The sequence below is a fragment of the Crassostrea angulata genome, chromosome 8 (genome assembly GCF_025612915.1).
Source record: "Crassostrea angulata isolate pt1a10 chromosome 8, ASM2561291v2, whole genome shotgun sequence".
Classification (NCBI taxonomy): domain Eukaryota; kingdom Metazoa; phylum Mollusca; class Bivalvia; order Ostreida; family Ostreidae; genus Magallana; species Magallana angulata.
The window spans coordinates 17,120,564-17,144,461 of NC_069118.1; the positions used below are offsets into that span (position 1 = coordinate 17,120,564).

General features: G+C 33.5%; 1 protein-coding gene across 2 annotated transcripts; it reads right to left on the reverse strand.

Moving 5' to 3' along the window:
* Positions 1–1,856: 1,856 nt before the first annotated feature.
* LOC128160459 (uncharacterized) lies at positions 1,857–22,357 on the reverse strand. Of its 2 annotated transcripts, XM_052823780.1 has the most exons (8): positions 22,217–22,357; positions 9,086–9,152; positions 6,909–6,979; positions 6,580–6,765; positions 6,204–6,494; positions 5,881–5,998; positions 5,618–5,717; positions 1,857–3,577 (listed from the first exon to the last, which is right to left on the reverse strand). In XM_052823780.1, exons 1-8 carry the CDS (start codon positions 22,230–22,232, stop codon positions 3,212–3,214), a joined length of 1,215 nt encoding a protein of 404 aa, XP_052679740.1. In that variant the 5' UTR covers positions 22,233–22,357; the 3' UTR covers positions 1,857–3,211. The 2 variants fall into 2 exon arrangements, with proteins under 2 accessions (XP_052679740.1, XP_052679741.1); XM_052823781.1 differs by lacking the exon at positions 6,909–6,979.
* Between the last annotated feature and the right edge of the window lie 1,541 nt (positions 22,358–23,898).

Genomic DNA, 23,898 nt, shown 5'->3' on the forward strand with positions numbered 1-23,898 from the left:
TTACCTTTAATACCATTACTTTGAACTACATCTGCTGCATTATCTTCTTGCATGTTCCATGCTTAATTAATCCATCGCTCATGTTGAAGATCCGTCTGCTTTCATTCAAAACGCGTAATCACTGGACGGAAGTGACGTAATAGAATCAAAACAACTCGCTGACTGTGTATTCTGAGACTCTTTCATTTAGTTAAATAATTTTTTTAACATATGTAAATAACAATCAAAAAATATCTTTAAATGAAACTAATAATAAAATGCTTAAGTTTTCATTATTATATTTTCAGAGATTGAAGAAACGCACGATTTAATATCGTTCGGTTTACACAAGTTGTGTCTGTTAAACTTCAACCCCCTTCGTTTTTGAACCCTAAAGGTTTTGGAACTTAAAAAATAATTTACACTCAATTAAATATTCTTTCATACTTTATTTCTATATTTTGCATTAATGTTTTAAAGTAATATTTTCATTATTGCTTATCATTAAGTTAATTGACAAATTGAAGTTCAGTGTGTTTTTGTAACGGAGGCGAATCGACATGACACCTCATAAACAATGGCGGACTCCTCGAAACTCGGAGTGTAGTAACGGTAGTTGTCTGAGTTTAAACAGCTAATCATAAATGAATTGTTGGAAGTTGTGAACGGAATATTTACATAACGGATTTGTAACTTCTTAGAATGAATCGCTTTCAAATGTGTGCAACAGTAATGCCTTTTACAAAGAAACCGCAAAGGTTCTAAACTCGACGGGGTCCAAATTTCAACCGAATGTGCTCGGAACATTTTCTCTGTCGTTCTCCCAGGAACAGACGCACTTCCTCTTGTGTGTATTTATGCTTCTATGATAGACTGACAACGGGAACCTACCACGTCTTTAATAAACTTGATATATAATGTACAAACAAGTTGGAATTCAACGTATACTAAATCTAATTTTCCAAAGAAATATGCAAAGTTTTAAATTATTTCACTTTTTCAGTTTAGTTTACAAGATTTTTAAAAACATAAAACAGCCATAATGTATCACCTGCAAAGACTGATTATTCACTAATAAATTATGTCATTTTTAAAAAAAAATATAAATTGAACAATGAAGAAATTAAGCGTCAAATTTAGGATCTAGTAATGACCATTTGATCATGATGTCTGAGACCTTCGCTGTTGTCAATGAATTTACATGTATCTTAGAATTGAATAAATAAAGTAACTATAATATATATCACATTTTTCTTTTTCAAAATTAAAGATGCCACTTTTATATAGGTGTTTGCATGAATATTCATGAATGTATTAATATTTTAAGATGTATAATTTTTTTTTAAAAAGATAATGTTCTGAATACCAGAGTAAACTATGTTATTTATAAAAGTATTTGAAATTAATTATATATTTCGTAAATTAGAATTTCATGAAAATTCATGAATGTTCAGTACCTAGAACTATTGAATACCAGGTATTTCCTGTATTCTTGTATATTCATAATTTGTTCATGAATTACATCTTAAGAATATATTCATGAATAAAATTCATGAACCACCTTTATGAACCAGTTATGAACCAGTCATGAATACATCATGAAACTTCATGAACGGTTCATTAAAGTTCTTAAAATCATGAATTTCATCTCGCAGGGGCGTAATTTTGGTGAAGAGAGGACACGTAATAGCTTAGATATAGGAGCTGCAACTAAAACTTTAACCAGCTCCGGACGCCGACGCAGGGGGTATAGCATATGCTCCCATTGACTTCGTCTCGGTGAGCTAAAAAGGCAAAAGCGCGAAGATTCGAAGGCGAGAGTGCGAAGTTGCAAAGGCGAAGAAGCGATAGTAGTATCACTTCTTCGCCTTCGCAACTTAGCACTTTCGTCTTCGCATCTTCGCGCTTCGCCGTCGCATCGTCTTTTTTTTTCATATTTTCATAAATTATACTCGCAATGAGGATTTCCATAATGCAAACTGCTAGGTATCATCACCAAGAATTAATGATGAAACCAAAACCATGAAAAGTTTACTCCACTGTTAGGCATTATAACCAAGCTGAAGTTAGTAGGCACTGACAGCAGCCATTACGCCAGTAGAGGTTAACGGCCAATACGGAAAATCGTCAAAGTACTGAGAGTACTCGTACAGAAAATATATTTTACTTTATCATCGGCATACTTTAGTTTAGTTAATATCAAGATGATTAATGCTTCAATAGTTTATATGAGCATTGGTAACTTTGGATACAATAAAGATCGTGTGATCAAAAAAGGGGGATATAAACCCCTCATATGGGTCCTAACCTCTTATCAACGCTTTTAGAAACAATCTTTTCTTATTATGATCGATCAGTGTTTATTATCAATTAAGATTTACTATAGTCAGGTACTCTTCACAAACTTGCTCCAACAGAATAAAGTCTACTCATGATCACAAAACAACATTACAACAAATGTTTACAATATTGATGTTCATGTATTACGTAGAAGAAAACAAACTAATGCTGAATGATTGTTTTAAAAATTACTTTCCCCAGAAATGTAAATAAGAAGTATTCATATTCCTACGTTACCTGCCCCTTAGTCTTTTTCTATAAAGATTTATAATACATGTATCATTCTTCGATTGACAATTCATTCACTAATGCATATTGCTTATACTCATTACAACAATTATTCTTTCATGATTATTGTTCGTTAATTATTACACAATTCCCTCATTGTGAATTTTTCCTTATTTGCGTCATTTCCCGCCGTATGTCGACGAGAGAAGTGCCGTAACTGTTAACAATCAATTTGTGGCAATATCTGAGTGTTTTGCGTGTGCTTGCTACGGATATGAAAAACTATTACAGCGATTTATTTACAAGTTCGGTGTTTATAACTTCAAAATCAGTTGAACAGAGTGAAAGTTTAAGTAATTTCAAAGTCATTTTTTGGATACGAGGTAACCAATTTCTATTCATGTTTACAGGGGGGGGGGGGTCATTTTTCTTCATGTTTAACATGAAGAAAAATAACCCCTGGGTCTTTTTTCTTCAGAAAAATCCAATTATTCTTCAGCTAGGAGGGGTCATTATTCTACGTAGAAAAATGACCCCCGGTCATTATTCTACGGGGGTCATTATTCTTCATTACACCGGTCGTCTGAGGATCTACATACATTTCATGCAAACTGCAACTGTTAGAATAATTATCAAAAAAGTAATAAACAGAACTGCCTGTATCTTATTCTTTAGCCAAAACAAAATAACTGGCACTGTTGTCCGCATTATTGCCTTCAATTTCCATCAACTGAAACTCGTTGGTTTCAATGGTAGAGTAGGCTTCATTTCTAACTGAGTCGGGTCCGGTATAATTTGTGTTTGTAAAGGTTGAGTATGCTCCGTTTTCTTCGATCTTCAGTTTACCATATTGTTCAGATTCTATTTCTTGTGGACCATTCAGTGGCATTGCATGGTCATAGTAGTTACTTCTGTCCTTTACAGCGTAGTCTTCCCGTAGATGATGGTAGATTTCGGGATCGTTGGTTGCAGTACTGGACTTTATTTCTTCCTTTGTGATTGGCAAAACGCACGATATCTTTGGACTTTGCTAAAAAACATATTGTGAAAAGGCTATTATATGTTTGCAGGAAGTAGAAGAATAACATATAAATCGCAATACTAGGCCTTTTTATCAATATGTCCTATTTTTCGTCAAAGCATATTAACGTTACTGTAATTCGTTATCTCTGTATGTTACAGTTTTTGTCAGTTATCTTAGATTCTGTGCTAAAACTGTGATCAAATTATCCATATTAATTGTTTAAAGTGCTTCATATGATGGAAATCATTTAAACTTACGATGCAAAAGAAGTCTCCAAATTATATAAAAATTGATGAGATGGCTTTTCCAGACTAATAAACTGTTGTTTTTTCTGGCATTTTAGACTTAATGAAAATAATCTAAGATCCCTACGATTTTTCTTTACAGACCAGTATTAGTCAAATTATGTTGTAACTAAACAAGCAGCGAGTATTGCATAAGCAATACACGTCCCCTACCGGTGTGTAGAAATTTGTGAAAAAAATGCAATGTTAAAAAGAATATCATTTCTTACCGTCTTCCGTACCCCGAATCAACAGACCAACACGATAACGAACCCGATTGTAATAATACAAAATACCCTGTCAATTAAATTTACAACACAATGCTTGACACTATTTTACAGAACCTATGTTTGTTAGAAACAATAAAAGGAGTGGCCCAAGTAATGCACGCTATTATTACTGCCTACATACTGTACTCGTTTATTCAATACACACCAAACCCGATAACGAACCCAAACATTAATTAAAAAATTGGAATATAAAAAATTAATTTTCTCGAAAATACGTCAACCAGACGCTACAAAAGTGTAATCTTGATCTGTAGTTTGACATTTTGAAGCTGTTAAGCAATTTTCACATTATTCCTCAAATGCATTAAGAAAAAATGTGTGTAAAACTGAAGTGGGACAGACAGACGGACGGACGAACTGACGGACGCAGAGGAAAGCTATAGTTCCCTCCGGTGAAAATTGGTAGGGGACTAAAAAAAACCAAGAGAAACAATATTATGGAAAAAATGTCGTGTTTTCAAAATAATTATCAAAACCAAAGTAATATGTACATTTCAAATATATGTACTTGTGATCTACAAAACATCAATTACATGTACCTATCTTGAAAACTGTAGAAGTTATCGTACAGTGGGGGTACCTTATTTGCAATATTTTGTGGTTAAAACAACTAAGGTCAACAATTTTTTTTTTATTGATCAAAAATCAAAATCCAAGTACATATAACATGACATCTTGAATATATGTACGTTTAAAATTTGTTCTGCAAAACAACATTTTCTTATCTTGAAGAATAGTGTGAGAACAAGTTCAGTTTGGAGAGTATTTAAGGAATGTTATCGGAGTTAGACCGGTAAATGTCCGAGTAAAAACAAACTGGTGACTTCGAGGAATTATATATTTTTCTGCAATGATCACTACTTTCTTAACTAACATAAATCATCAAAGAAAGCATATTATCATAGTTTATATTCACATCTTTCTTTTAACAAATTAATAGATTGATTACAAGAAGTTATATTAACCAAAAAACTGTTAATGTCATTAGTACGTTAGCTAAAAGAGACAACCAAGTCGTCTCTTATGGGATTTTGAGTCTTACATCAGCATGATTTTCTCGTGCAGCAATAAATCAATTATGGGTTTCCGTAAGATGTATATATTATGCTTTTGAAGCGAGTTAGGAGATTTTTTCTAGGCCGGAGTTGTTCGTCAAATATCTTTGTTTATGATTACATTGATAGTAATGTCAAAACGAGTTTGACCACTGTGTCCTGAGTACACCCAAGGTTAACCCTGAGTTGACCCAAAGAAAACCCCGAGTGAACCCAAAATTTCAAAAAGCAGACCACAAATAAACCCCGAAAGCACTCCCGGGGTATAGTTGGGATCTACCATGGCTTTAGGATGGGTCTGATCGGTACTGTATCTGATCAAAGGCAGAGGAAGAAATTTATTTAATAGGTTTTTATTTTCTGTTGTATTAAACGACTTAAACAGATCAATTTTCACGGTATGATAAAAACACTTACTGGTTCAATTTGTATATCATTGTACGTCTCTCCTGGAGTCGCTCTGATACTGGTTTGTCTCTCATTTAAGTCATATATTGGATGCGATACAGTATGATTCCTAAAAAACAACTTAAGCTTAGTTCGTTAGAACATAATTTAATGTGTTTAAAATATACATGTACCGTGGGTTAGAACACAAAATATCAATTGTTTATGTTCAAGATATTTCAGAAAATCAATGTGTCTTGGCTTTCGATACAGTGATATATTATGGATTTTACTTGGATATTTGTTCTGTTCTTCTTTTTAGGAAAAAAAATATAACCGCAGTTGTACTTGTTCCGACGATAAATCCTATCATTACAGCTCCTACGATTATCCCGGTATTCTGGGAACAGACTGTTGAATAGAATGATATAATAGGAAGGATAATCCCTTGTAGATGAAAAGACTTTTGCTATAGCTTCAAAAGGTTCTAGGAATACCATAAAGTATTTACGTAAAATGCATGCGACTGTTTATCAACTCGCTGATATACTATTCATATTGTGATAACGACTTGATTTGACATTCAATGTTTTTACCACTAGTAAAATTTTCTTGCCTTGAGATCTTGCCTGGTCTTTAACGTCACTCACATTGTTAATTGTAATTGTAACATCTGAACTTGTGGTCTCTCTTGACATGAATGTAAAAGATGGTGTTAACAATGAATCCGTTATAAGAGGCAAGGAAGTTAGTGTTGTATCTTGTACTGTTTTCCGAGAAATCTCGTCTGGCTTTGTTGTTTTAGGTGATGTGAAATCTTTTGTAGACTTTGCTTCTGTTGAAATGACCGTTCTCTGTGTTGTCAGACATTCTGACGATGATTTATTTGCATTACCACTTTCGCTGCCTAGAAATCAATTAGGATGCCACATGTTTTTTACTCGGTGCCAAAAATATTTCTTGAATTTTCATTAATTATTACATGTACTTACAGAAGTCATTCCCTGGAAATTCACAGGAAATTTGTAAAGCTGTTCTACCAACTGAGGTAAATGTCAATGTTTCATTGACGTTTAGATATTTGATGACGATCTCGGCAGTTTTAGAGCTAGATCCAGTACAGAAATTTTCACTGAAGGGGCTCGTTTGTGATGAATTACAATAACGTTTACAAGAACCTTAAAAAATAAACACACTAATTACAGGTGTAACTGAAACATGTTTATAATTAGTCTACTGCTACACAAAAATATACATAAATAGAGTAATTACATTTTAATTCAAACAAAGATTCCATGAGCTATGAAAAATAAATTCTTACTGTTAAAATTTCCGCTCGCGCATAAAATGGCACTTTGATAGAAACTGATGGCTTCTTTCAGACAAAAAATTCTTTAAAAAAAAAATCAATAAAAACAGATTCATTAAGGTCTTTCGTTCCCAACGGTAAACCTTATAGTGGTTGTAATGTGTCTTTTTTTTTTCCCTTTTTTTTCATAAAATTTCTTAGAAATGGCTACATATATTTTACTAAAATTTTCAGGACTAATAGAGAATGATAATTATATCTCTTGGCGTTTTTTACATTTTTTCAAAATTCACTTCCTGTTCCCGCGGGAAAAAGCTTTGGATAATGAGATCTCAGAAACAACAAGGGCACCGCAAAGCGGAGCATCCCCTCGCGTTGTAGGGGGAAATGCATTATCAAGGATAATACATGTAAATTTTTCAGATCAAAATTTATGAGATCAAAATAAATAGGACACAAGTATTTCTAATAACCATTTTGAATTCATAATATCTATTTTATCCTAATCCCAAGCTTTGTGGTGTATAAATTGGAGGAGGGGAGGGGGAGGGGTTACATGTACGTGGTTGCACAGTTTTACTATTTCTAGCAGAAACTCAACACATGTACACATATGCTTTAAAGTTAAATAATTTAGATTCATTAAGTGACATTAGTTTTTATATAAGCATACATAAACGATCCGTATAAATTATGAAACGTAGTTGAAGATCTAGCGATCTGTAGTCTGCTCTGATGGACAATTCTAGTTGCTTGTGGTATGTCAACTCATAGTAGTAGATATGCAGCTATTATTAATATAAAACAATATTTGCATGATAAATGTACGATATCTGTCAAAGTTTCCTTTAAATTTTGGACTAGTTCTATTGTAAGTAATACGGAATATCGGATGACTTTGATTTCTTGTCCGCTTCAACTTTTACCTATGGGCAATCTTCTAACCCTCCAATACTACAAAACTTTTTTTGTCTTGATTTTGTTTACCTTTACTACATTAAAATCTCAAAAATATCAAATTGTTGATTTGAACTGCATACGGTAGCAATTAACTTAAAGTCGTACATAAAATTACCGGAAATGTCTATTGTCAAGTCGTACATAAAATTCATGTTTTAACTTCGCTTTTTTCCGACAATTTAAATAATATTGAATCAGTTTATATGGGAATCAATAGGGTTTGTCCTTTTATAATGCCAAAGAAGTGTACAAAGTTTGATGAATATTCATTAGAGGGTTTTCTTAAAATTTTGCTTAAGAGCTGACATGGACACACACACACGCACATATACATGCATACACACACATGCACAGCAGCGATGCTATATCCCCCTCGCAACAAGGGGCGAGGGAATAATAAAAACTTGAAAATCCAATCTTTGAGGGATGATAGACTTTTAATTGTAGATGTGTTTAAACTATTTTGTTTTGTTCGTCGTAACCGGAAGCTCTTCAAAAATTATATTTTTACCCCTTTAATATATTTCAAAGAGAATTGAAATATACATGTAAGTATAAATGCTTACATGTGTCATCCATCCAATGTAAACTAAACATAAAAATTTTACTTCCGGTGAGATATCTCAAATATCTCGGGTAGCCTTTTTTAAAACTTAATATGGCTGATAGACATTTGATAGAAGATGTGTTTAATCGTTTTCATTTTGTCAATCGTCACTTCCGGTCCACACGGGAAGAGCTCAAACAAATCAAGTTGTTTAAAAGTTTAACTGTTTTACTTTGACAACTTTAGATAAATTGATTGACAATTAAGTCCTGTTGACTAATGTTTAAGTTATACTAACTTTCATTTTCATTGAGCTTTTGTTGTTTGTTCTTTTAAGACAATCAAAATTAAATCAAATGTTGGCAAATCTAGAATTGACGTTACAAATGCTCCTGTGACTTAGTAGCAGATTATTTGTTTACAGTTTCCTAGCGCTTGCAGAGCGTCTAAATAAACGAAACTACGATTAATAAAATAAAACAGAAAAGATAAAAATAAGGTATCAGCAGAAGTCTTACCAAGTATAATTAATAAAAATACTGTGTTACATACATGTATACCAAAATCTCCAATTTTTCTTAAATATTACATTTATTAAATTGTAATCAAAAATACCAGCTTATGTGCCAGTTACTGAGCGAAAAAAAACATGCAAACAAAAAGATAAAAATATAAAGTTTACTCATGTCGTGATCCCCATGATATACATCTGCTTCCAAGCAAGCTAATCAAGAATGCAAACTGGAGTTCTGAAGAAAAAAAAAACCAAAATCGATAAAAACGACATGTATAATTGAAAATGTGACAAGGATTGTCCAAAAACTTACCTCTTAAACCATTTCATGTACGTGATAACAATCTCAAATTATTTTGCTCAGTATATATATATATATATATATATATATATATATATATATATATATATATATATATATATATATATATATATGTAAAATAAAAGAAAAAAAGCAACACTAACTGCAAAACATAAGCGCTTTCATTGTTAAAAATCTTCAGACGTTTTACAGTCGTTAAAACTATGACTAGGTCAATTAAATTAAAAAATACGGAATAATATATCCATGATAGCAAATTCCACTTCTGTATGATATAGTAATACAATTATAAACAAAAGAAATCACTGTGACCAGCAGTTTTTCAAATTTCCTGAGTTGAAATGTTTGAATCAACGCATATTTCTCTATCTTGTATTTAAAACCAAAATGATGTAATCAATTAACATAGTTTGGAATCTTATTCTGCTTCAGATATATAAATATAAATTGTTTTGTATAGAAAATTATGAGGCTCACAGGTCGACTGTTTACATTTAGAGATTTTTCTCCAAATAGTATATTGATAACATTGAATCCGACCCTTTTTAGTTTTTCTATATATAGACATACTAAGATTATTCAACGAGGGTAACACATTAGTACAATTAAAAAATACATGTTGTATGCTACATGTTGTATGCTGCTAGGTGGTTTGGATAGGCTCAAAAAAGTTCTCGAATCAGGTTTTTCACCTTATTAGATGGAAACTCGATTCGGGCAGTAAAACTTTTAATCTGTTAGGGATAGAATTCTGTGGAAAATTAGAGAAAAATACTGAACTAAATTACCACATACAACTGCGAAAAATTCTGATTCAGCAATGAAAAAGAAGGATTCCAACTCCTGTTGGTAGAGTAACCGTGGCCAAGACTTTAATTTTGCCGAAATTGAATCATCTATTTATTTCACTACCCACACCCAATGAAGCATTTTTTCCTCATTGTATACAGAAATATTTAATTTCATATGAAAATCTAAAGGTGATTATGTAAAAAGGTAGGTAGTTACTCAAGATTACACAAAAGATGGTTTAAAACTGCTAGATGTCCATAATTTTGTTTCTTCTCTCAAATGTTCATAGATTAAAAGGTTAACTTTTAAACACAAACCATGGATGGATATTTTTTGACAACAAGGGCACCGCTAAGCGGAGCATCCCCTCGCTACATGACTTGTTGGATGGGGAAATGCATTATTTAGGAACATTTGTAAATTTATCAAATCAAAATAAATATGACACAAGTATTTCTTAAAACCACTTTGAATTCATAATATTTTTTTATCCCAATCCCCAAGCTTTGTGGTGTATAGATTGGGGAAGGGGGAGTTACATTTACGTGGATGCACAGTTTTCCTATTCCTAGCAGAAACTCCACACATATGCTTTAAGGAAGGAGTCTTCTCGTTATCAAACATACTTCTTATAATAAGAAATTTATGAAATTTTGACACAGTAAAACGGATCATATTACCATATGATTCTATGAGTTTAATCAAATTTGACCTTTTTGTTTTCGCATAAGGGTCAGGTCAAGGTCACTACCTTTTTCCTCAACGTAATGGATGATAAAAATAAGCATAGCTCTTTGTAGTTCTGTAGACATTTGTTTAAGATTTGAAGATTCTATTCTTTAATAAAATGATAGAATATTAGAATGTCTATTAGCTTATACTACTAAATTGGAATAAACATTTATACTAAAATTGATATTGCTAAGCCCGAATTTCCTCAAATTGTTTTAAATTCAAAAATTTTGATTATTTTTTTATGCTTTCAATAATAAAATATTTCTGATTTTTATGTATTTTGAAGACTTTGTATAAAGATATAAATTGACAGAAAATCTAATATATTGACAATTTAATAAGAGGGAAAAACTGATTTTTGTGATTTTTTCACAAAAATCAATGTATATAATGTGCGCTTTAAAACCTTATAAAAATGTAATTTGAAAGGCAAATAATATTTTAAAAACATATTCTGAAAACGAAGTATCATATCATTAATTCACATTAGTAAAAAAAATCCAACATTAATTTTATTGTTTTTAAAATGCTAAAACAGACTCATTCATCTGCAGCAATTCTGAATTGCAAAACATGTGATATTTTCCTACGCCAAAATTATAGTCCTTGTTAAATTTTAAACATTGATTAATTTTTCTATGCCAAGTTGTATGATAGTAAAAAAGAAAGAAAAATATACTATTCTAAATTCCTTTCATCTTGATTTTATGAACAATTAATCAATTTACGTTTGACAAGTCGAAAACCAGAAAAGACTCCTTTCTTAAAGTTTAATAATTAAGTTTCATTTACTCATCTGGTGAAATTCATTTTGAAATATCTATGAGAACATTTTTAATGACTCTGTTTATGCCATAAGGTCATACATAAACCTTGTGTTTTAACCTATGTATATGCCTTTCATAAAACCCGACTGTGTTTCTGAAAAAAAGATAAGGTAGATCTTATTCTTTAACTAATGCACCCTGAGATAAGTTTATACGTGACATTTAGCAAGGTAATTGGGCGTAAAAATTTTCTTGGCTTATTAGCCTTTGGTAAACAAGATATAATTCCGAGCCTGAGTAATGAAAAGCTATATTTTAGGTAACCTAAGTTAAATCAGGTGACCCATTGCGTTTTGTTTTAATCCGTCGTTGTGCGTCGTCCGTCGTATGTTAAAATTTTTTACATTATCTTCTTCTTAAAAACTACAAGGCAAATTATTACCATGTATAGTGTGACGCATCTCTATGGTAAGAGGAATCTAAATTGTGAAATTCACGGCTTTACCAGCCCCGGGGCGCTACAGGTGGGACCAAATATGCAAAAAAGCCAAATTTTCGAAAATCATCTTCTCTACTCCCACACATGTGAGGAAAAAAAACTGTTTGCATGGTTATGATGACAATAAAGCCCTCTAACAAGTGAAAAGCTGTCAATGTGACAGCAAACCGGGTTTTCTTTTCTGTGAACTGTATCCATAATCCATGTCAACCCATATCCAGTGAAATGGTGTACCCTATATGCAATATTTTGCCAAGAAATGACCAAGTTCAAAAGCTGGTATTTTTTTCATAAATTATCGGAAATCAAAATCCTAGCAATATGCACACCTCTGATATATGAACTATTGATCATCTGCAAAAGAACAACTTATTATCTTGAAAACTGTAGGAGGAGTTATCCGTACAATGAGGGTACCCTTTTGGCAGCCGCCCGCCCGCCATTTTCACTATTTTAATAACCGGATTTTTCCTTCGAAAAAACCCGGTTAATAAAATTGTGAAATTCATGGCCCTTCGGTTAGGGGTTCAGGGTTCTAGGGTGCGGACAATATGGCCATATAGTAAATATTTGTTAATAGCTAAATACATGATTATGATGTCCATGAAGTCTTCTTCTCTACTCCCATATATATCTGTTAAAAACTAAATGCATGATTATGATGTCCATAAATCTCTCTACCAAAATTGTGAATTTCACAGCCCCAGGGTCAGTGTTTCATGCTCTAGGGTGGGGCCAATATGGCCAAATAGTAAAAATGTATTAAATCTCCAAAAAAATCTTCTTCTCTACTCCCATATATATATATGTTCATAACTAAATGCCTGGTTATTTTGTCATGAAGCCCTAACCAATATAGTGATATTCATGACCCCTGTGTCAGGAGTTCAGGCTCTAGGATGGGGCCAATATGGCCAATTCTACTACAGTTATTGCCGAGATCAAAGAGATGCCGCGGACATTATTCTCCAATATACCACGAACGTCATCAGTAAATTATCAGATCAGAAATACCTATTTGTCTCGCACTGATCTTGAAAGTATAACTTTAAACCGTAAATTTTTTTAAAACCATGTAAATTTCACGCGTTAGTTCCAGTCAAACTGATGTGTATTGCCTCCAATGTTTATTTTTAAGAGATCAATGCGGCTGTTCCTAGGACCTCCCTACGACATTTTCACTGCATGTTTTTACATAAAATATATCACGTGTAGAAGTAAAAATCGTATTAAATTGCCCTTGAAATATTAGGAACATGATTCAAAGATATTCTATAAATAAGTAAAGAGTATTAAAAACCCAAAGAAAAATTCTGTCGTCTGCATGTGATTCCTTTGATCGATACACACGTAAACATTACTAACAAAACTGTTGGGGTTACACGGAACAGCCGTCAAAATGACCTAGATCGTCTCTCTATAAGAGAAACGATTTGTAGAATACTGGGCTGTTAGTAGAATTGAAATAAAGTTCTTGTTATCGTGAATGTTGCAGGATAACCTCCTCGGTCTCGAAATATTGTTTGAAATATAAAACAACATTTCTCGACCTCGGAGGTTATTCTGCAACATTCACGAAAACTCGTACTTTATTTCTCAAATAGTAAACATGTATTAAATTTAAAAAAAAAACTTCCTTACTTCTACACTTGTGGGCAAAAAAAACTGAATACATGATTATGATGTCCACTAACTCTAACTAAATTGTGAAATTCACGGCTCCTGGGTCAGTGTGTCAGGACATGGGGAGGGGGGGGGGAATATAGTGTTAATGCATATAATGTTTAAAAATCTTTTTCTCTATTCTCACACATCTGTAAGAAAAACTGACTTTATAATTAAGTTTACCAGTAAGTCGTCTTCTAAAATTTTTAATTTTACGTCCCCTGGAGTATGGGTTTTGACTCTAGGGCAGGGCCAAAATGGATGTATAGGTGTTAATGCATATAATTTTTAAAAACCGTCTTCTTTACTCAATCCCACACACCTGGAAGGAAAAGTGAATAGGCCTACATAATTTTGTACACCAGATTTTTATGTTTTTCGCCAAAATTATAGGTTTCATAGTTCTTTTTGAAAGATTTCAGGCAGGGAGGTGGTCATCATTACAAATTTAAAATTTTTCTACAACAGAATGAAACCTTATTAAACGGATTATGAGACTCCTCGGCAAGTTTGTGTATTGGTTATATGGTACTCAGATGACCGTTAAGGCCTAATCGCCTCTTGTTTTCTAAATATAAAATTTATAGCTGATACAAGGTACAACTTAAGATCTTTCAACGAAATAAAATTAAAGAACTCAACAGTGAATCCATCGCTTCCTGGGGATTTGTTATTTTCATATTTTTACAACTAGGTACGCTTTCTGTGATATTACCCTCGAGGGAATCTGAAGTCGTTTAATCGAGCCTCTGAAAATGTAGGGAATTTAATACATTTGTAAGATTTATGTCAATGTGTTTAGAGTTTCTACAAGTATACAAACTCTTGAAAGAATATTTTACCTGCTGTTAAATTTCAGATTGATCATAAATAGTATTGATTTCATCTAACTCCACCTTCTTGATAGTTTTATTTTTAAAATGTTGAGATTCCAGGCTGCAGAAATATTTGGTAGGTGTTCCCCTTCTTCCATTTATTTAGCACCTCACCTTATAACATGCCGCTGTTTTTTTTTTCTTTCCTTAGACTTTCTAGTTCCTATGTCCAAGCATGATGTTCTTGATATTACAAATTTTATTGTTTCTCAAAAGTTTTACTTTGATTCTTGCGAGGACGTGAGAACGCCATTTGCAATGCGTGGACTTGCATTGTGGGCCTGAATGGAATTGCATTGTTGGTCGAAAATTACTGACGCCAAAAAATTCTGTCTAATCTATGTGTAAGAAATTAATTGTGACGTCACCCGTGAACAGAGGTTTAAGGACGATACATCTGTTAGTGTTATATATGGAATTACATTGTTACATTCATGTACATAATCTTTAATTGTTTTCATCTTGTTCTTGTGAGAGCGTTAAATAATTTAATTCTGGTTGTAACGTGCTTTCTGATTGGCTAAAAAATTATTTTATATCGTATAAAGAATGTTGCCTACGTCATAGTAAGGCTAACGTCAAAAACGTATCAATACGCCTGACGTTACGTTTGAATTTTGTATAATTTTACGTCATTTTAAAGGTCAAATGACCGTTTTTATCTACAATGAAGAGGGAAAAAAATTAGATTATAAGCAATAAACAAGTTGCTGTCCTTTAAAAAAGGACTACAATACGTGGACCATTTGCATGTGTTTCCAACGAAAACGTAAAAGCCTTAAGAGATTCCACCAACTCTAGCCCTCTGCTTTTAACCACTAAATTTGTACGTTGAACTTGTATTACGTATACATGTATGTATAGCCCTGACTTTTTATCTCAGAATTTAAAGGATTCATACTCCTAAAATAATAATGATCTATCTATGAATGAAGTTTGCATGTATAGTATCAGGCATTCGGTGATTTCTACTATTTGCGCACACATTACGATTCGCACTACTTTGTTAACTATGCAGTGACAGCTTTGTGTAAATTAAGTATTTCATATTTTGATGCATTTTTCTTGAGATTTAAACTTTGATACAGTGACATAATTATTCAATCACACTTAAATGCTTAAAAAATTTAATCGGGAAGTTCACTAGCCTCGCCTACAATAAAAGTAAAGTTAAGTTACATGTGTATTCGGAAAACAACAAAACATTGAAAATTATGCTATTTGATGCATGTTGTAGTTTCGGCATAACATTAACTTATTTCATGATACTGATAGTTCATATCACATGCCAATCATTTCTTTAAAAGGAATACTTTGTTTCTATACTGTTTACCGACAACTTTACAATTATAGCGCCTTTGAACTAATGTGTGCATATTGCACGGAATCCCGATCCCGATTCAGATAAACGTGTTCTAGCCTGGTTCCCTGAGCTACCCATTACGCACAGGAACCAGGCTAGCTCATGCGCAAGCTGAATTTTCCCCATGGTATCCGGTTTAACCTCGCTTATATATTTTCTGCGTGGACCTCAGGGTCCACGCAATTAAATATTTATTGGTTTTATACGATATAAAATGGTTTGAAACAGTTTACGCTTTTTTATAAACCGCTTCGCGGTTTATAAATCGTAAATTGCCTCAAACCATTTTATATCGTATAAAACAAATAAATATTGAATTCATTCCTTAAATGAAAAACCATATTTACAGGGAACTGCTGGTCCAACTAAAAAGGGCATTACTGGTCTGAGTAACTGACGTCAAAAAATTCGTTGAATCGATGTGCAGCTAGTCCGAATTTTCTATTTACACACGCCTTGCCGGTACAGCTCGCTTCACTCGCCAGCGCGAGCTGCGCTCGCTTTACAAAAAGATATGTCTTTACAAAAAAGATATGTTCTTGTTAATTTTTTTTTCACTTTTTACGTGAATAACTTGATATCAGATTTTCTGTCTTCGGTTTCGCGTTCTAGAAACATTACAAACTCCATGACCTTCTAAAAGCATGATAAATTGATAGCAAGTCATTGATTGAAGAAAAATTTTTTACAAGTTTATCAACTGAATTTGAAGAGAACTGACTGATGAAATTTGTCTTGCAAAATAAAGTTCCATAATAAAGTGTTCTCCAGGCCAAATATTATTGTTTTAATCAATATATCACGTAACATTTTTTTATAAAGAACGCTATCTCGAATACATATCTTAATTGTCCCCCCGTTTCTGAAAGTGGGGGGGGGGGGGGTATTTATTTTGGTCTATTTGTCTGTCTGTACCTAACACTGTCATTTATTTGCGATACCTCGAAAAACCTTCGAGCTTTTGTTATGAACTTTTATAATTAGATATCCTAATTATCCTTATTGTTTTTCAATGCCAAAAGGTTAACGATCAATCTTCTAATTCCTACATTATGTCTCTATGTAACAGTGGAAGATGTTATAAAAATCACTTAAACATTTGCAATGAAATTTAATAACACAACTTCAAATTGCTTAATAAAACTATCGATAATGAGATCAAAAGGTTAAATGTTAAAGTGAAAAAATCTCAAATAGAAATATAAAGCTCCCCCACAAAATTTGTGCTTTGCCCGAAACTGTATATTAATAAATAGAGACACATAAAAATGTGTCATAAATAATTTAATTAGCAATTTGATTAAAGAAAGATGCTTCAACAATACACGCCAACTTTATTATTAAATTAAAATCTTTTGTTAACAAAACACGAGAATGCAAGTTAAGTGACTAGATGACTCAAAAACGATATTTTACTTTTTGATAATGACAACGGAAATAAGAATAAGACATTTCATCACACAGAAGGTTTCACGCCCCAACTATGAGTTTACATATACAAGTTGTTAAAACACGTCCGGAAATTACACGTGTAAACACTCCAAATGTTTTGGACATTGACTTGAGTGTCACGTGATTGCTATTGCTGTTTACAAATAGTTACAATGGGTTGACAGCCTGAGTAAAGAGTTATAATTTAAAGTTTTCCTATGTCCGTAGAAAGAAATATGCATTCACAGTGAGTGCATCTAAAAATATTTAGTTATAGAAGACATATGATAAGGTTTTAAAGAGAAGCCACTTGCTCAAGATATGTCACGCTGCAGTATTTACATTCCCCTGCGCTTGCATGGCTATAGACGGAAGAGAAACTTAATATTTATGAGTTGATGATTTGTCGACATTAAAAGCATGTGTGAGAGGGAGAGATTTTTTTTTGCAGTCTTTACTACACAATATGCAGAAAGACACACCAAAATAGCATGGCTTTCAGTACTTTGATTATCCCATTGCAGATGGAATAGCTGACTGAAAAAAAACTTAGCACTTAGCACTTACAGTTATAAATCTGTGCATGCATATGATAAGTAAATAATCCTACTCATTAATCAAGGTTTTCGGTGAATCTATAGGCGAGATATCCTGTATAATCAAGTTAATACATCTTTAATTATATTTCAAATATTTCTCTGAGAGATAATAATGCATTGACCTTCAATTCAACAATAAAAATACAGCTCTTTAAAGTGTGACTACCTATAAATAGATAAAATCCACTCAGGTATGAAACCCCGATGCGCATGCCCCAGGTAAACCCTAATCGTTTGATAGATAGATGATAGATGAATCGATGACTTTCAATTCAGCTCGCCAAGTGTGTACACGTGTTTACGTGTTCGGATGGCTATTGCCCAACTTCGCTTCGCCGGGGCCTGGACAGGCTACGCCGGCTCATGACGAGAGAGAAAGCTCACCCGCAGAGGCGGTTGAGAGCGATAATACGAAGGTAGATGAGTCAGAGGACTCTCAATGTGAAGTAGACCATATATCTGTGGCTGATAAGACAGAGGATGATTTAAGGCGGCAGTGGTCGTCAGAACAAATTCGGAATGATAAAAGTAAGTCCAGCGATGTTTCTATTAGAACACGCTCAAGGTCTAAAAAACGTAGGAAAAGCAAAACATCTACTGATTCAAGCTCAAGTTCAAATTCCTTTAGTTCTAGCTCTTCTAGCTCTAGTTGCGAGTCTGACTCGGACTCTGATTTATTCTTACGTTCTGAGAGCACAAATTGGATCCTTCAGCCAATCAAAGGGATAGAAATTCCCCTATTATCAAATCCTTTCCAGTGAAAAATTCTGATCCTTTCAATATCAAATCAGAGGAACAGATTTTGATAGATTCCGAAATAGAGAATTTAGTGTTGAAAAATGCGGTACGGGAGACAACTCCCACAAGCGATTCCTTTTACAGCAACGTTTTTTGGTACCGAAGAAGGGGGGCGAGTTAAGACCTGTAATAAATCTAAAAAATCTGAACAGTTTTCTCCCTTACGAACATTTCAAAATGGAGGGGAAACAGTTGTTAAGAGATCTCATGGAAGAGGGAGATTGGTTAGTAAAACTAGATTTAAAAGATGCGTACCTGAAAATTTCTGAATTTTTTTTTGGAAAAAAAAATGGAGTTTACCTCCCTTCCATTCGGAATTTCAATAGCACCGCGTGTATTTACAAAAATTATGAAAATTCCAATTGCAATCTTACGTCGTCTGGGTATACGGCTGGTGATTTACCTAGACGACATTCTGATAATGAACCAATCTCTCACAGGCATTCAATTAGATCTTCAACAGCTGTCTATCTCTTAGAGAATCTAGGCTTTTTGATCAATTAGGAAAAGTAAGTTCTATTCCCTTCACCTGTTACGGAATTTCTGGGATTTACTGTAAACTCAGAAACAATTACCCTCTCTCTCCCAAAAGAAAAGGTGATAAAGATAAAGCAAAATTGCTTAGGTCTTGCGAGTAGTCAGTCTGTCTCTGCTCGGGATCTAGCCCAATTAATAAGGCGTCTGGCGGCTACAAATCAAGCGGTTCTACCCTCACAAAATCAAAGAAGTTGATACATCTTGCAAGTCAGATTTGGCAATGGTGTTTGGAGAGGGAAATAACTGAAACAGGGGAGTACCTACCCGGGGATATGAACATAGAGGCAGACTGGGAAAGTCGTCATTTCAAGGACAAGAGTTCTTGGAAATTAGATCCCGAGATTTTTATTCAGCTAATGAAGATAATAGGCCCTTGTATAGTAGATCTCTTTGCAGACAGGACAAATTCCCAGCTGAACAAGTATTTCAGCTGGAAGGAAGACCCTCACGCACAGGCATTAGACGCGATGCTACAGACGTGGAGCGATATAATGGGTTACGCCTTTCCCCCGTTTTGCATGAAAACGTCTTGTCTAGCGAAGGTAAGGGAGGAGAAGTGGCAAGTTGTGATCGTTACACCAACATGGCAAAGACAGCCTTGGTATACTCTCCTCCTTCAGATGTCGAGAGACTTTCCAGTGCTGATACCGATGGGTTCGAGAACCCTAACCTCTCCCCAGGGGGAAGTTCACCCTCTGATAGTCAACGACACAGTACAACTAGCAGGGTGGAAGGTATCAGGAGATATTACACTTCAGAAGGTTTTTCAGAGCAAGTTAAAGAACTTCTCTTGCACTCTTGGAAACCAGGCATAAAATCTGCTTACGACAGTGCCTGGTCGAAATGGAATAGCTGGTGTTTGGAACTGCCAATTGATGCCTTTTCAGCCCCTTTGGCCTCTGTGTTAGACTTTTTAGCCTGGATGTTTTTCAGGGCTATAAATATCGAACGATTAATGTCCATATATCGGCAATATCCTCAGTGTTACCGCAAGTGAGTGGAGTTTCTGTAGGACAGGTTCCTATTGTAAAACAATTGTTTAGAGGGGTATTAATAAAAGACCCCCCTCGGCCTAAATATGGTTTTTCATGGAATATTAATGTTGTTCTTAAACATTTATTAGACTTGCCTAATGATAAAGGACTTTTTCTTTTACAGTTGAGCAAAAAATTTACCATTTTACTTGTTCTAGGAGCCCCAAAAAGAGTTTCAGAAATTGCTAGATTCGATCGTCGTTTTATGGGAAAAAAAAGAGGGGAGTATCGTGTTTCATTTACCAGGTCTATCAAAATCTCAGAGGGATAATAAATGTAGATCTGTTCAGTATGATATAACAGATAATGGAAAACTCTGCGTCTTACATTGTTGTTCCGTTTACGAGAAACGAACTGAATAATTTAGATCCCAGTTTGAATCCGAACCTGATTCTCTGCTGCGTACAACCAAGAAACCTCATAATAGAGTTTCTGCACAAACAGTCAGTAACTCGATAAAATCTGTTATGTTAGATGCAGCTATCGATACATCAAGATTTCAAGCGCATTTGTGCCGGATGGTCTCTTCAAACAAAGCACATAATACTGGAATACCTTTAGAAGAAATTCTATCAAAAGCAGGCTGGTCAAATGCGCGAACATTTAAAACATTTTATTTGCGCAATACTTCATCTGATATATCTTATACACGTAATGTTTTGAATATGGTGAGTTGGGTAATTTCCGGCTTTAAACATGCATTATTATATCTCACGGAAATGAAATTATATGATAATATTGTAGTGAGATATAATAATGCACTTCCCTCCCACCCTTGCCCGATTTTTGGCTAAGGGGGGTGGTACTGATTTATTGTTTATGCATAGATACTACATTTCATATTATAGTTGGGTAAATTTGTGTCGTATGTGTTGTAGGAGGATAACCCTGTACCAACAAACGCCTCGACACCCAGTTGAGACAGTCTACAGTTTACTGTGGTTCTACTGCAACAGGAGTGATAGATAAAAAAACGATCATAATTCATGTAGTGAATTGCTGAACAATCCTGACTGTACAATTTGATGAATATATAATAGTTTCCGTGTTCATTTAATGGACTGGATAATTAATGATTTTAGATATTAATATAAATCTGTCAAAATTAAATTTTGAAGTTTTTCTTTTCATGGCTCGCATTGAAAGTCATCGATTGTATCTATCGAACGGTTAGGGTTTACCTGGGGAATGCGCATCGGGGTTTCATACCTGAGTGGTTTTTATCTATTTAAAGGTAGTCACACTTTAAAGAGCTGTATTTTTATTGTTGAATTGAAGGTCAATGCATTATTATATCTTACTACAATATTATCATATAATCTATATTTCATTTCGGGCGCTTCGCGCCCTCACAAAATCATCAATTTTATAACAGAATTCTGTCCGTCCTCTCCTCCTTTTCTTTAAGCAAGGGGCGCATATTTTCTGAATAAGCTTGTACCGTTTGTTTTCATCACTTTATCTTAAGATATGTTTAATATCATTTACAGGGTTAAAATTGACTGGAGAAATTAAATAACTATGTGAATGATCGTGCTTTTACTTAAAACACGTTCAACCAATATAAGTCCTTTGCTACAGAATAAAGCATTATCGTATCCTACATTTTCTTTTATGAATTTATGCATATATTTTACGTCTGGTAGGTTAAGATGTTTTTACCCTTCTTTTATCAATTGGTTACATGTATGCTTCTTGTCAGAATTACTTATGATACCATCCCTCGCTTAAAGGAAAGTAAAGAAAGCGCAAGCAATTTATTTATTAACGTTCGAAAAATATTGTAGATACACAAACTATTTACCTGATTAAAACATTTTTATTCTATTCTCTTCATGAAATTTCTGTTGTGAAAATGGTTGGTAAAAGAAAATGAACATACCTCTAATCCTTATCATTTTGCCACTGTCAATGTCTGCCTACTTATAAATTGTATACCGGTAAAAACAGATAAGATGTCATAAATACTGCACAAAGAGTTTCACGTTTTCATATAAATGATTTTACAACACGTTATAGCGTCATGTGTATTCATACATCATGTAAATCAGATGATTTCAGGTGTGTTAAATACAAGATGTTATAATACTTAAATACCAGATGAATAATACAAGGAAATTTTACCTGAAAGTGCATTTTTAAGGCAATGATTTCATTGTAAACGCCCGTCTTAAGGTCCTTTTAATTGTATTTGTACTACTAAAATATCCTGTCCCAAGATATTAATGCAGTACAATTGGATGATTTTTTTTAAATACAAATGTCTGTAAAAGAAGTGCAATTGAAATCGATGGAAGGAAAATATTCGAAATATTTTTTTTAAACATTATGTTTTACTCGGAAAAATTACAGGAGCGAAAACAGATTTGTTACGGAGAGTTATTATGAGAAATGCTGAAATATTTTTCACTGGGAATACCTGGCAAAATCCCTGACAGAACCCCGAGTTTTTTCAATGGATATGAAGTAGTTAAGCATATTGGGAGTTGAGGATATCTTGGGATAGAGTATAATAGTTTCCTTATGACTATCATAAATATTTTGCCGGGTTATCATCTCAGTGCCAATTATTGAACCCGTCTGATGTGCATGTTCCGAACAATTCAAAAATGTAATATAATAGATCATCGCTCAATGAGATTATATTTACGTCCAGCAAGTGTGATTCCCTCTTTTTTTACGGAATATAATTGTTATTCATAGCTTTGTAGATTTGTATTATGTACGGGTTTGTTTTGATTTAATTGTTTATTCAGTTAAGGACGGGACCTGACTTAAGGTCTATTTTGAGAACAAAATCGAGTCCTATGGCCCATCTGTTTGCATTTAAAACGCCTACTATTTCGTGCATGGTCAAATTTCCATTGTTTCCACTTGCATTGTTTCTGCTGAGGTAAGATTATCTCCTCTATCCTTTAAAATGGATCGCCAAATATGCCGTTTTTTTATTATCAATGTTTTTTTACTTGCGTATAAGCTCTGGTAAAACATTTCCTCCATACATATATTGGGAGGTTTTTTTTATTTTTATTGTTTGAAGCCAAAATTTAAGTTACTCCATTTGATGATTAATGTTATTTTTCAAATTTGAAAAAAAACTGATGTTGAATTTAGCCATTTTCTACCAATTTTGCTTAAAGGTATATATGCCGTTTTAACGGCATTTTTGCGATGTTGAAAAACGAACCCAAATTTTGTCAGCATGACAAAATATATACATCAAAGAAGATTATGGGAAATTTGGGAATTTTTTGATAAATATTATCGAGGTACTAGCCATAATTTTATAATGAATAACGGCGATTTACTAATGCATATTTCATAACTGATTTAAGCTTAGGTGGATTTGCGCATGTGCACGGGAAAAGTAATGTTCTTGATTATCAATCCACCAAATTTACGACGAATCGCGGGCATGTTAAGGATATGTGAACTTGACATGAAACTAATTGAATATTTGAATAAATTGTTTAAACAGACTCAAATCGATTCGCTTTTGTCCAAAAAAAATTTTAAGCATATGTCAATGAATTCGTTTCCATGACCTTACCCATGTTCAAAAAA

Bases quoted from the DNA above. Each gene is read 5' to 3' on its own strand.
- LOC128160459 (XM_052823780.1), bottom strand. The intron at 5,718-5,880 runs GTAAAATCCATA...GTTGTTTTTTAG, and splicing joins AGAACAGAACAAATATCCAA to GAATCATACTGTATCGCATC. The intron at 3,578-5,617 runs GTAAGTGTTTTT...TATGTTTTTTAG, and splicing joins ATGATATACAAATTGAACCA to CAAAGTCCAAAGATATCGTG.